Source organism: Gorilla gorilla, chromosome 22, assembly GCF_029281585.2.
Source record: "Gorilla gorilla gorilla isolate KB3781 chromosome 22, NHGRI_mGorGor1-v2.1_pri, whole genome shotgun sequence".
Taxonomy (NCBI): Eukaryota; Metazoa; Chordata; class Mammalia; order Primates; family Hominidae; genus Gorilla; species Gorilla gorilla.
The window spans coordinates 38132061-38145752 of NC_073246.2; the positions used below are offsets into that span (position 1 = coordinate 38132061).

Consider the following 13692-nt stretch of genomic DNA (forward strand, 5'->3'; position numbering starts at 1 on the left):
CCCACTCTCATGCTACTTGCCTGCTCTGTAACTGCAGTTAATGGTTAGGTATAGTTAATAACTATGTAACTACAGTTAATGGGCTAGTTATAACTAGCCTTGCAGACTGTTTTATGTGTGTGTTTGTGGCATGTGATTTTGGTTATTTCGAATATAAGCGAGATGAGGTACTGGATTAGTTTGCTGGGACTGCCATGATAAAGTACCACAGACTGGGTGGCTTCCACAACAGACATTTGTTTTCTCATGGTTTTGAAGGCCAGGGCCTGACAGGAAGGTGTCAGCAAGGTTGGCACCTCTTGAGTGCACTGGGGAAAAAGAGTCTGTCTCATGCCTCCCCCGAGCTTCTGGTGGTTTGCTGGCAATATTCAGCATTCCTCGGCTTGTCCAGGCATCAGCCCAGTCTCGGCCTTTATGTTCACTTGGCCATCAACCTGTGTGCATGTCTGTCTCTGTGTCCAGATCTCTCCTTTTTATAAATCCAGTCCTACTGGATTTGGGCCCACTCTGATGATCTCATCTTAATTGGATCATCTGTAGAGACTCTATTTTCAAATTAAGGTCACATTCACAGGTACTGGGAGTTAGGACTTCAACCTATTTTTGGGGGACACAGTTCAACCCGTAACATACACTATTCTCTGACTTGCTTTACCTTTTTTTTTTTTTTTGAGACAGAGTCTCTCTCTGTCGCCCAGGCTGGAGTACAGTGGCATGATTTTGGCTCACTGCAACCTCCACCTCATGGGTTCAAGTGATTCTCCTGCCTCAGCCTCCCAAGTAGCTGAGATTACAGGCACCCACCACCACGCCTGGCTAATTTTTTGTATTTTTAGTAGAGATGGGGTTTCACCATGTTGGCCATGCTAGTCTTGAACTCCTGACCTCAGGAGATCCACCCACCTCATCCTCCCAAAGTGCTGGGATTACAGGCGTGAGCCACCACACCTGGCCTTATTTTATTTCTTCACACCTTTATTTTACCCTCAGCTCAGTTTCCTCATTCATATTTGTTAATTTGTCGGAAACAGTTCTCGCTCTGTTGTCCAGAGAATTGTGGCAGGTGATCTGCCCGCCTCAGCCTCCCTAAGTGCTGGGATTACAGGCTGGAGCCACCGCGCCTGGCAGAAACAATTCTTAAACAACTTTTTTGAACTCTAAAGGGGTTATATATTTAGACAAAAACACAAGAAAAATAGGCCCAAAAGCCAGCCTCCCCAGAGAGCATGTGGGTGTACCAGCCTCCTCTTTGCTACCCACCACTCTCCTTCTCCTGCTTTGGGTGCCTCCTCAATTTCATTATACACTTAACACAGGGATTCTCTAGTCTAGAGAGTGATGATTTTGAAAAACAGAATTGAAATACATTCATGATTTCAACTGATACTTAAGTAGCTTGGTGTTAAGAGATGCACAATTCACATCTTTTTATTTTTTACAGAGTCCAGTAAAAGGTGAAAACGGCAAAATAATTTTGGAAACAAAGGCAGTGATTCCCGGTGACGAAGATGCTTCGTTTCCCCCTCTGAAGTCTGAGGACAGTGGGATCGGGCTCAGTGCCTCGTCACCAGAGCTCTCTGAGCACTTGAGGGTTCCTCGAGTTTCTCTGGAAAGGGACGACGTTTGGAAGAAGGGCGGGAGCATGCAGAGGACGTTTCTTTGCATCCAAGAGCTAATCGCCAACTTTGCCAGCAAGAACATTTTTGGAGTACAGCTGACAGCGTCAGGAGAAGAAAGCAAGTCCGAGGAGCCTGCAGGGAAGAGGGACAGGGATGGGACGCAGAGCCTGGCAGCCAATGATTCCAGCAGGAAGAACTCTTGGGAGCCCAAGCCCATCACTGTGCCTCAGTTCAAGCAGATGCTTTCAGACTTGTTCACAGCACGAGGGTCTCCATTCAAGACAAAAAGTTCGGAGTCACCATCGTCTTCGCCCAGCAGCCCTGCCAGGAAAAACGGGGGAGAATGGGATGTTGAGCAGGTGGTCATTAACCTGGGGGGTTCCAGGGAGGAATGCAGGGAGGCCTTTGCCGCCGCCTGCCACCTGCTGCTGGACTGTGCCACTTTCCCTGTCTACCTGTCCGAGGAAGAGACCGAGCAGCTCTGTGCAACGCTCTTCCAGCTACCAGGTGAGAGGCAGCCCTGCCGAAGTCCCTCTTTGGGAATCATACGATGAGGCGATTGATGTGGGTGGAATATCCCCTATCCACAATGCTAGGGACCAAAAGTATTTAGGATTTCGGACTTTTTTCAGATTTTTGGAATATTTGCCTTACACTTACCGGTTCAGCATTCCTAATCCAGAAATCCAAAATCCAAGAGCTCCAGTGACTGTTTCCTTCGAGCATCATGTCAGTGCTAATAAGGTTTCAGATTTTGGATTTGGAATTTTCAGATTAGAGATTCTCAACCTATATTTAAAGACTAGCTCAAATTGTGTAAGCCAAGAAGGTGCTATTGGCCTCATTTGTTCCCTTCCTCATTTGTAATTAGTACATTTTTGACTTGTGTCTCACTACATGGCAAAGTGGTAAGGGTGGGGCCTATGTTTTTAAACCCTGGGTGTCCAGCACAGCCCATCAGAAGACCTAGAACATGAGTGGCATTCAGTGATAGTAAATAGACTATTTCATGATACCTGTTGATAAAGTTTTTTTTGTGTTGGGTTTTTTTTTTTTTTTTTTTTTTGAGACAGGGTCTGGCTCTGTTGCCTAGGCTGGAGTGTGGTGGCACCAACTCAGCTCACTGCAACCTCCGCCTCCTGGGTTCAAGTGATTCTTCTGCCTCAGCTTCCCCAGTAGCTGGGGCTACAGGCACGTGCCGACAGCATCTTGCTCTGTCGCCAGGCTGGAGTGCAGTGGCGCGATCTTGGCTCACTACAGCCTCCGCCTCCCAGGTTCAAGTGATTCTCCTACCTCCGCCTCCCAAGTATCTGGGGTTACAGGCACACGCCACCACGCCCAGCTAATTTTTGTATTTTCAGTAGAGACAGGGTTTCACCATGTTGGCCAGGATGGTCTCAATCTTTTGACCTCGTGATCCACCCGCCTAGGCCTCCCAAAGTGCTGGGATTACAGGCGTGAGCCACCGCACCTGGCCCCCTAATTTTCATATTTTTAGTAGAGATGGGGTTTCACCATGTTGGCCAGGCTGGTCTCAAACTCCTGGCCTCATATGATCTGCCCGCCTTGGCCTCCCAAAGAGCTGGGATTGCAGGCGTGAGCCACCGCACCTGGCCCCCTAATTTTCATATTTTTAGTAGAGATGGGGTTTCACCATGTTGGCCAGGCTGGTCTCAAACTCCTGGCCTCATATGATCTGCCTGCCTTGGCCTCCCAAAGAGCTGGGATTGCAGGCGTGAGCCACGGTGCCTGGCCAATATTTTATATATTGGTTTGCTAGGGCTCCTCTGACAAAGTACCATAAACTGAGAAATTTGTCTCATAGTTCTGGAAGCCAGAAGTCCAAGATCAAGGTGTCAGCCGAGCCATACTCCTCCTCTGAGACCCCGGATGGAATACTTTTTGGCCTCTTCAGCTTCTGGTGCTGGCCGGCAACCCTTGGAGGGCTCCTCACCTTGCAGCTGCATCAGTCCCGTCTCTGCCTTTGTCTTCACAGGGTGTCCTCTGTATGTCCTGTCTTCCCTTGACATGTCCCTCTTATAAGGACACCAGTCATATTGGATTAGGGCCCACCCTAACAACCTCATCTTAATTTGATTACCTCTGTAAAGACCTTATTTCCAAATAAGTCTCACCAGCGGGAGGTTAGCGCACTGCTGTCCAGGTGGATTTCTCAGGTAACTTCCCAGATCTAGGGTGCTGTAGAATCTGCAGAATGGGGACCCATTCTCACGTGGTTCTGCTTGTTTCTGCCTCTCCGGCTGGCTTCCTTTCAGGAGCCGGTGATTCCAGTTTTCCATCTTGGCTGAAGTCCCTCATGACTATTTGCTGCTGTGTGACTGACTGCTACCTCCAGAACGTGGCCATTTCCACTCTGCTGGAAGTGATAAACCATTCCCAGTCCCTGGCGCTTGTCATTGAAGACAAGATGAAACGCTATAAGAGCTCTGGACACAACCCTTTTTTTGGCAAGCTGCAGATGGTGACGGTTCCTCCCATTGCTCCAGGGATATTGAAAGTCATTGCAGAGAAAACAGATTTCTATCAGGTATTTCCCACTGGGAACACTCTTCTTATGGCCTCCTTCTCCCCCTGAGCAAAACTCAGAACCATATTGCTGGGGATGGGGGCAGTGGCCCACTTCTCTGAGAGTGATATTCTACAGGGCACTGGGCAGAGGCAGTAGCCTTTGGCCTTCCTCTCCCAGCATGTAACTTTCACCCTCCAGGAAAGCTACAGTGAGAGCAACTGGGGCCCCAGTATTCTGGGCCTGCCAGGACTGAGTGGAACCCCTGCCTGGGAGTGGGGTCTGGGTGGAGGCAGGGAGCCCATGACTCCTCCACTGCACTCACCTGGATTTAGCCTCTGCCACATCCAGCAGAGGGGTGGGAAGGTGGCGTGCTGGTGGCCTGCCCCTCCCAGGAGGTGCAAAAGCCCTTGACTGGGAGCTGGGGAAAGAGAGCACCCTTTTGCTTGGCCACATGCACCAGAGTGGATAGTGACGTTTCCATGGAGCTAAGCTGGGGAAGGAAGGAGATGATGAGCAGGTCATGGCTCAAGTGCCGTGACTCTTGCTGCTTTGACCGAAATGTCGTAGGTTTTCCGGAATAAATGTTTCTTTATTTCCTGAATGTCCTTTGGATAATTTCCAGACTCTAAATGGTTGGTTGTTGTTGGTTTTAAAATAATTTTCACCAGTTATGGTTGTGTTGCTTGGGAGAGGGTCCGTCTGTGGAACTCCTCACACCGCTCAGCTTTGGTTCCATGTGGGACACCATCTACGGTGTCAGGTCCTGGGGGAGCTTTTACTTAATTGCTCATTGACTTTTTTTTTTTGAGACGGAGTCCCGCTCTGTCGCCCAGGCTGGAGTGCAGTGGCACGATCTCGGCTCACTGCAACCTCTGCCTCCCATGTTCAAGCAATTCTCCTGCCTCAGCCTCCCGAGTAGCTGGGACTACAGGCGCCCACCACCACGCCCGACTAATTTTTGTATTTTTAGTAGAGATGGGGTTTTACCACATTGGCCAGGCTGGTCTCAAACTCCTGACCTCAGGAGTTTGGGAGGCCCGCCTCAGCCTCCCAAAGTGCCGGGATTATAGGTGTGAGCCACCGTGCCCAGCTGCTTATTGACTTTTGTACCACATTTCTTCTTCCTGCTAGAGTTGAGTCACATTAGATCTTGAATAGACAGAACTTAAAACCAGGACTGGAACCGCTATAAGCAGCAGTGATTAAGCAAGTGTCATCTTGGCCCTACATAGATCAGAGATCAGAAAATTTGGCATATTTACACTATATATAGGCACAGGGGAGAAAAAAGAAGAAAGAATTGAGACCATGAATCTTTGGAAAGATACTCATAGAATAAAAGTGGCAGCATTAAATACATTCCTTTTATTTTGGGGCAGTGAGGGAAGCTTTTCCAAGTTCTTACTGAAGCCTTGATTTTTACTTTCATTTTCATGTAGTACATATTCAAGTACTTACCATTTGCCTGGCACTAGAGCATACTTTCCTTTTTTTTTTTTTTCCTTGAGACAGAGTCTTGCTCTGTTGCCCAGGCTGGAGTGGAATGGCATGATCTTGGCCTCTGCCTCCTGAATTCAAGCGATTCTCCTGCCTCAGCTTCCCTGGTAGCTGGGACTACAGATGCGCGCCCTCACGCCTGGCTAATTTTTGTATTTTTAGTAGAGACAGGGTTTTACCATATTGGCCACGCTGGTCTCAAACTCCTGACTTCAAGTGATCCTCCCGCCTCAGCCTCCCAAAGTGCCTTACAGGCGTGAGCCACCGCACCCGGCCAAGAGCATACTTTTTTTATTGACATGTAATAATTGTATATATTTATGGGTACAATTTGATATTCTGACACATTTATACATTGATGATCAAATCATGGTAATTAGCATATCCATCACCTTAAGCATTTATCATTTCTTTGTTGTGAAAACATTCAGAACCCTCTCTTCTAGCAATTTGAAATACACAATGCATTGTTGTTAGCAGTAGTCACCCTACTGTGCAATAGAGTACCAAGATTTATTCCTTGGAGCACACTTTTATGTACTGTACAGTTCTTGAGAGTTGAGGACAGCGGCAGCTAGTGCCTGTCCCTGTTGCAGATGCTGGAACTAGAGACACAGCAACCTTACCCATAGCCAGGACGTGCCCGCAGTTCTCAGACTCCAGACAGGGCTGTTGTCTGATCTTTCAGCCTTTTTTTAATCCTGTGGAACAGCTCACATACCAGAGTTCCTGCTTCCCACAGTGCAAACAAGAAAAGGTCAGATAGCCCAAGGGTGCCCTGACCTTTCTTATCAGGTAGTGTTGGTAGATTTCAGATGACTAAGACAACACCCAGAACAGAGGAGTAGAGTAAGGTTTAAACATGTGAAGGAAGGCCCGGCGCGATGGCTCACGCCTGTAATCCCAGCACCCAGCACTTTAGGAGGCTGAGGGCTGCTTGCTTGAGCTCAGGAGTTCGAGACCAGTCTGGCCAACACGGCAAAATCCCATGTCTACAAAAAAAAAAATACAAAAATTAACCTGGCATGGTGGCACACACCTGTAGTCCCAGCTACTTGAGAGGCTGAGGTGGGAGGATCACTTGAGCCAAGGAGGCAGAGGTTGCAGTGAGTTGACATCGTGCCACTGCACTCCAGCCTGGGGCACATAGTGAGACCCTGTCTCAAAAAAATATATATGAGGGAGTAGGTATGGATTTGTGATCGGCATCAACTCTCAAAAACCTTGCAAAAAAATTTTTTAAACCTTCCAGAAGGGAGTCTCTTGCATATATATATTTGCCATAGTGACAGCAAGGAAGTGGGGGCGGGGGGGGGGTCTACTTAGTCAAAAAGTTTTATATCAGAATTCAATTGTAATGTGATTGTTGGAAATCACTTTCTCTTAGAGAAAAAGTAACAAAATAATGGTTAGGAGTTTGAGCCAGTCAGTGGTTAACTTGATCTATGGAGAGAAAGACGGTTTTGTTGAGTAGAAATAAATGGGCCAAAAAAGTTATTTGACCTAAGTTATGCCTAAAATACTCCAGTCTATGAGATATAAACTTCATATAGTCTATGAAGTATAAGAATGTCTAGAAGTTTAGAAATTTCCCTCCCGGAAGTGGGGACCAGCCCTCCTTCTGGGTCTCACCCTTGTTGGGGCAGGCACACTGGCTCCTGCTCCCTGCCACTTGGCAAGGGGCTGTAGCCCTTTGCAGACCATGTATGTTTAACGAGCTCAGTTCAGGGCTGGGAAGATGGAGGACACGATGTGGGGGTATAATAGTGTTTTGAAAGTGAGGCAGGCACCTGCCACAGCGTTGTGCGTGGAAAAGGGAAGAGTCAAGTTAGTGGAATTAAAGCTGGTAGGCGTGGCTCTTTATCCATGCTGCGTGGTAACCAATTTGAGCAGACCCCAGAGGTGACCAAGTGCTATGGAGCTGAACCCCAGAATGAGTGATCTTGACAATCACTGTAAATTCACCAAACTCCCCAGAGGGCGCATCTGTGCATTCCCCAGTGCCTGCGTAGGGTGAGGCTCGGCACCTGCCTGTTGAAAGAATGCTTCAACCCCTCTGGTCTAGTTTCCAGTTAATTCCCTTCCTGAAAGTAATGTTGAGGTTGAGGCAAGAGCTGCAGTGTTCTTAGTCGGCCAGAAACCTCCAGGTTTGACCTCCTATAACATTGCCTGCTGCCCGGATAACTTTGGTGGGTTTTTCTTTTTTTTCTTTTTTCTTTTTCTTTTTTTTTTTTTCTTTTTTTTTTTTTTTTTTTTGAGACAGTCTCACTCTATTGCCCAGGCTGGAGTGTAGTTGCATGATCTCAGGATCTCAGCTCACTGCAACCTCCGCCTCCTGGATTCAAGCGATTCTCCTGCCTCACCCCCCCAAGTAGCTGGGATTACAGGTGCCCGCCGCCACACCTGGCTAATTTTTGTATTTTTAGTAGAGTTGGGGTTTTGCCACGTTGACCAGGCTGGTCTTGAACTCCTGACCTCAGGTGATCTGCCCCACTTCGACCTCCCAAAGTGCTGGGATTACAGGCATGAGCCACCGCTCCCAGCCTTTGGTAGGGTTCTTGCTTTATTTGTTGGTGATTTGTCTCTGGGCATGGAGGATTCTCACATGGCAAATATAGGTGAGAGCCAGTATGTTGGGGCTGGGACTGACTGAGTGAGGATGTGAGCGGATGTTGCCTGTGTTGACATGGTCCCCCACCGCCTGCCTTTTCCTTGTCCCAGAGGGTGGCTCGTGTGCTTTGGAATCAGCTGAACAAAGAGACCCGGGAGCATCACGTCACCTGCGTAGAATTGTTCTACCGGCTGCACTGCCTGGCCCCTACGGCCAACATCTGCGAGGACATCATCTGCCATGCCCTCCTGGACCCTGACAAGGTGAGCCTTTCTGGCCGCCACCTCCATCCTGCAGCACCCCGGCCCCTGCTGTACATGCCCTTGGCCAACTGACATCCGTTCGGTCGAAGTCTTTCTGGGGCTGAGTGGACATCGTGATTAATAAAATAAGCAGAGGTGTTCTAGGATTTCAGTACTGGAAGTCCACTAGAAGCATGAGCCATTCTTTTTACAGCCCTGGAAATGTGGTTTGTGACCATATTGAGGCTCACCAGGGAAACCTGCCCAAACTTGCTGGGAAACCTGCCCAAACTTGCTAGAAGGACTTGCAGGGCTTCTGCAGGTGTTGGCAAAATAGGCAGTTGTAGGGAATTTATTGTCCCTTTAAGAACTTATTGAAGCAGGGCATGGTGGGTCACACCCGTAATCCCAGCATTTTGGGAGGCTGAGGTGGGAGAAATTGAGGCCAGGAGTTCAAGACCTGCCTGGGCAACATAGTGAGATCCATCTCTACCAAAAATAAATAAATAAATAAGGCCGGGTGCAGTGACTCGCGCCTGTAATTCCAGCACTTTGGGAGGCCAAAGCAGGCGGATCACCTGAGGTCAGGAGTTTGAGACCAGCCTGGGCAACATGGTGAAACCCTGTCTGTACTAAAAATACAATATTAGCCGGGCATGGTGGCACATGCCTGTAATCCCAGCTACGTGGGAGGCTGAGGCAAGAGAACCACTTGAATCTGGGAGGCGGAGGTTGCGGTGAGCCGAGATCGCGCCACTGCACTCTGGTTTGGGTGACAGAGCAAGACTCCATCTCAAAAAATAAATAAATAAAAATAATAATAAACCAATTTTTTTAAAAAAATATATTTTATTGAGAATTTATCATCCTGGGTCTCCTTTGCAGTCTGTTGTGTGTCCTCGTTCTTTAAGACACTTGGGCCTGATACTTGCAAGGAAGCCATGCTCCTTTGTGTTTTCCTTTGGCTGCAGACCACAGGGGTGACCCTGGACTCTAATACTGAGTTCTGAATGTGCCGCTGTGTTAAAGTGAACAATCAGAGAGAGAGGATGCAGGTTCTCCTTTTCCTTCTGGCCGAATCAGTCAAAGGAGAATGCAGCGTCTTTGCTGTGGTTGCTGTCGGTTCTGCTGAAGTCTTTGATCTATTGTTTAAATGGGGTTTATGGTGACTGAAGACAGTGGTCAGTTACAAAACCAAGTTCCTCACTCCCATGTATCTCCTCTTCAAGGGAACAAGGCTGGAAGCTCTGTTTAGATTTTCCGTGATCTGGCACCTGACAAGAGAGATCCAAGGCAGTCGAGTAACATCTCACAATCGCTCCTTTGATAGGTGAGGCGGCCTTCATTATGATCTACCATTAACTCACAAGGAAACTCCACAGAGGTGCCTGCCCAGCGTGTGGGGAGGGAGAGGAGCCTGCAGTTGAAAACATGAACCCATATGGCCGGGTGTGGTGGCTCACACCTGTAATCCCAGCCCTTTGAGAGGCCGAGGCGGGCAGATCACTTGAGGCCTGGAGTTAGAGACCAGCATGGCCAACATGGTGAAACCCCATCTCTACTAAAAATACAAAAATTAGCTGGGCGTGGTGGTGGGCACCTGTAATCCCAGCTACTTGGGATGGTTAGGCAGAAGAATCACTTGAACCTGGGAGGCAAAGGTTGCAGTGAGCCGAGACCACGCCACTCCACTCCAGCCTGGGTGACAAGAGCAAAACTCCATCTCAAAAACAGAAAAGCTGACCCCTGCACATGACCCCTCCGAGCACAGCCAGTGGTTCCCATAAACCCCTAAGTGAATTTAGGCCAGACACATGTGAACACATGTTAGGAATTTTCTTAATTTGGTTGGGATGTGAGGAATCCTGGCATGCCCTGGGATCACCTGTGCAGCTTTTACAGCATGCCCCTATGAGGGGACTTTGCAAGGAGGTCAGATGGCCTAGACCTCCCCTGGAGCAGTGACCATACTTGGTGTGTGTGCTTGTCCCATCACTGCCTCATGCTTAAGAGGTGAACTTGATTGCAGCCCATTGTACTCCACATTGTTTTTCCCGAGTGCCTCTGAAACTCTAGGTGTGAGGCCAGGCACTCGGCCTTAGAGACGCCAGCTGATTCTGATGCCTGAGGCCCAGGCCCAGACTCAGATATATAACCCATTTGGGGTGAGGCCTGAGCATTGGGATTTTAAATGCTCCCACTGGTGATTCCAACGCGAAACCAAAGTTGAGTCCCCATTGTGCTCATCCACTTGGGTCTGGAAGTCCAGCTTGGGTGGAGGTCCTAGGGTACCTGTGTTGGGTGACGCCCTATGCCCAGTGTCTGCCACGGTGCCTGGCGCACAGGGGTGGCTGCGAGTGAACTCACTGGTGTGTTTCCCACCGCAGGTCCTTGTTTGTCGTGCTGGACAGCCTGGCCTGCACGGATGGTGCCATTGGTGCGGCAGCCCAGGGCTGGCTGGTGCGTGCGCTCTCCCTCGGGGACGTGGCTCGCATCCTCGAACCCGTGCTCCTGCTGCTGCTGCAGCCAAAAACCCAGAGAACCTCCATCCACTGCCTCAAGCAGGAGAACTCGGCCGGTGAGCAGCCTGCACAGGACCCGAGGGTGAGGGAGGAATGGGTGGGGGGACTGGACCTCAGCAGTGACAGCTGAGAGACTGAGGCCCACTAGGGGGTTTTGTTAGATGCAAATGGTACTTTGTAAATTGTGAGGACTTTGGCAATTTAAGGACCTAGTGATCTAGCATTTAGAACTATTAGGGAGTGGGTTTGCTGTTTTCACTGAAAAACCAGATTATTTTGTTATTAAAAAAGGAAAGTTGGGCAGGCACGGTGGCTCACAACTGTAATCCTAGCATTTTGGGAGGCTGAGGCAGGTGGATCACCTGAGGTCAGGAGTTCAAGACCAGCCTGGCCAATATGGTGAAACCCCGTCTCTACTAAAAATACAAAATTAGCCGGGTGTGGTGGTACATGCCTGTAATCCCAGCTACTCGGGAGGCTGAGGCAGGAGAATCTCTTGAACCCGGGAGGTAGAGATTGCAATGAGCTGAGATGGTGCCACTGCACTCCAGCCTAGGTGACAGAGAGAGACTGTCATTCATAAATACATAAATAAATAAATAAAATAACTTTTATTTGTGAACCTTCAACTACAAGGTAAGTGGTTCATTTTCTATCTGTGCTCTAAGATTCTTTTAGACTATAAAATCTTGTTAATCAGATTATCAGAAATGAAGAAGAAATAAACCTTTCAGTTCAGAGAACTTCCAGAGGCATCTTTAACACAAACATAAAAGAATATAGGTAGAAATTAGGAAAGAAAAGAAAAACTAAATAAGCCTGATGAGTCAATTAAACTTCAATGATTAATATCTAATGCATTTTATGAACTAACATTACTTCCTACAATAGCTGTATTTAATGACTTCACAATTTTCTAAGGGATGGTTTGCAAACTTTGAGTGAGTTTGTTTAGCTTGAGGCAGAAATTTAAAAATAATAATAAGAAGAAGTACTGCATTCATTCACTCCAAGAAAAGTAACAGACAAGGCTATAAGAAGGTTGTAGTGACCTAGTCTAAGAAGTAAAAACCAAGGCCCAGAATGTGGCAAGACAAGGGTTAAAAAGTAAAGAAGGGCTGGACGGTGGCTCACCCCTGTAATCCCAGCACTTTGGGGGGCTGAGGCAGGCAGATCGCGAGGTCAAGAGATCGAGACCATCCTGGCTAACACGGTGAAACCCCATCTGTACTAAAAATACAAAAAATAAGCCGGGCATGGTGGCAGGGGTCTGTAATCCCAGCTACTCGGGAGGCTGAGGCAGGAGAATGGCATGAACCCAGGAGGCAGAGGTTGCAGTGAGCCAAGATCGCACCACTGCACTCCAGCCTGGGCAAAAGAGTGAGACTCCATCTCAAAAAAAAAAAAGAAAGAAAAGAAGAACAAGTTTTCCTCTGCCTAGCAAGCTCACTTCAAGGACAGTTATAAGCTAACGCTGTTCGAGAAGTTGAAACCAAAGGAATAAGCTCCAGACACCCCCCTATCCAGATCAAGGGTGAAGGAAAAAAAAGGACAAATGTCTGTATTTGGCCAGTTCTTGTTTTATCTTATCCTGTATTTATCTTAATCTTTTTATTTTTTTTGAGACAGAGTCTCGCTCTGTCACCCAAGCTGGAGTGCAGTGGTGCAATCTTGGCTCACTGCAACCTCCGCCTCCCGGGTTCAAGTGATTCTCCTGCCTCAGCCTCCTGAGTAGCTGGGATTACAGGCATGCACCACCATGCCCGGCTGATTTTTTTTTCTTTCTTTCTTTCTTTTTTTTGTATTTTTAGTAGAGACAGGGTTTCACCATGTTGGTCAGGCTGGTCTCGAACTCCTGACCCCAAATGATCCGCCCGCCTCAGCCTCCTAAATTGCTGGGATTACAGGCATGAGCCACCATGCCTGGCTATCTCAATCTTATCTTACAGAGAAAAGCAGCCCATTAGCTAAGTAAGCAGAGGTGTGTGAAATGGTTTCCTGTCTTTATAAGGCTCCTGGCCTAAACCTCTAACCTCTGGTTTTCCTTTAGGGGAAAAGCTGGCTGCCCTATCAAATAGGAAACATTTTATTGTTCCACATTGTAAGAAAGTAAAACTGAAAGAAGTGTAAACAAAGAACCTTCTTAAAAGTTTGGCTACTATTCATGGCAGCTACATTTTTTAGTATTTCTTTTTCTTTCTGTTTTAAGAGGAAAGCTCTATCTCCACAGTTCCTTGGGCAGCATTATTATTATTATTATTATTATTATTATTATTATTATTATTATTATTATTGAAGAAGAGTCTCACTCTGTTGCCCAGGCTGGAGTACAATGGCGTGATCCCAAGTCACTGCAGTCTCTGCCTCCCAAGTTCAAGCAGTTCTCCTGCCTCAGCCTCCCAAGTAGCTGGGATTACAGGCGCTGGCCACCACAGCCAACTAATTTTTTGTATTTTTAGTGGAGACGGGGTTTCACCATGTTAGCCAGGTTAGGTCTCTAACTCCTGACCTCAAGTGATCCATGCGCCTCTACCTCCCAAAGCGCTGGGATTACAGGTGTGAGCCACCATGCCCAGCCTTAGTTTTTGTATATTTAGTAGAGATGGGTGTTTCGCCATGTTGGCTAGACTGGTCTTGAACTCCTGAGCTCAAGTGTTCCACCCTCCTCAGC

At 47.9% G+C, this 13692-nt stretch overlaps 1 protein-coding gene across 2 annotated transcripts in view; it reads left to right on the plus strand.

The window, feature by feature from the left end:
* Positions 1-13692, plus strand: part of DOP1B (DOP1 leucine zipper like protein B) — a 132404-nt gene that overhangs the window by 66477 nt on the left and 52235 nt on the right. For both annotated transcript variants that reach the window (XM_055373998.1, XM_019017893.4), the window contains 5 exons: positions 1442-2126; positions 3896-4167; positions 8368-8520; positions 9729-9829; positions 10887-11077. In XM_055373998.1, coding sequence (XP_055229973.1) covers positions 1442-2126; positions 3896-4167; positions 8368-8520; positions 9729-9829; positions 10887-11077 — 1402 coding nt within the window. The remainder of the gene's footprint in view (positions 1-1441; positions 2127-3895; positions 4168-8367; positions 8521-9728; positions 9830-10886; positions 11078-13692) is intronic.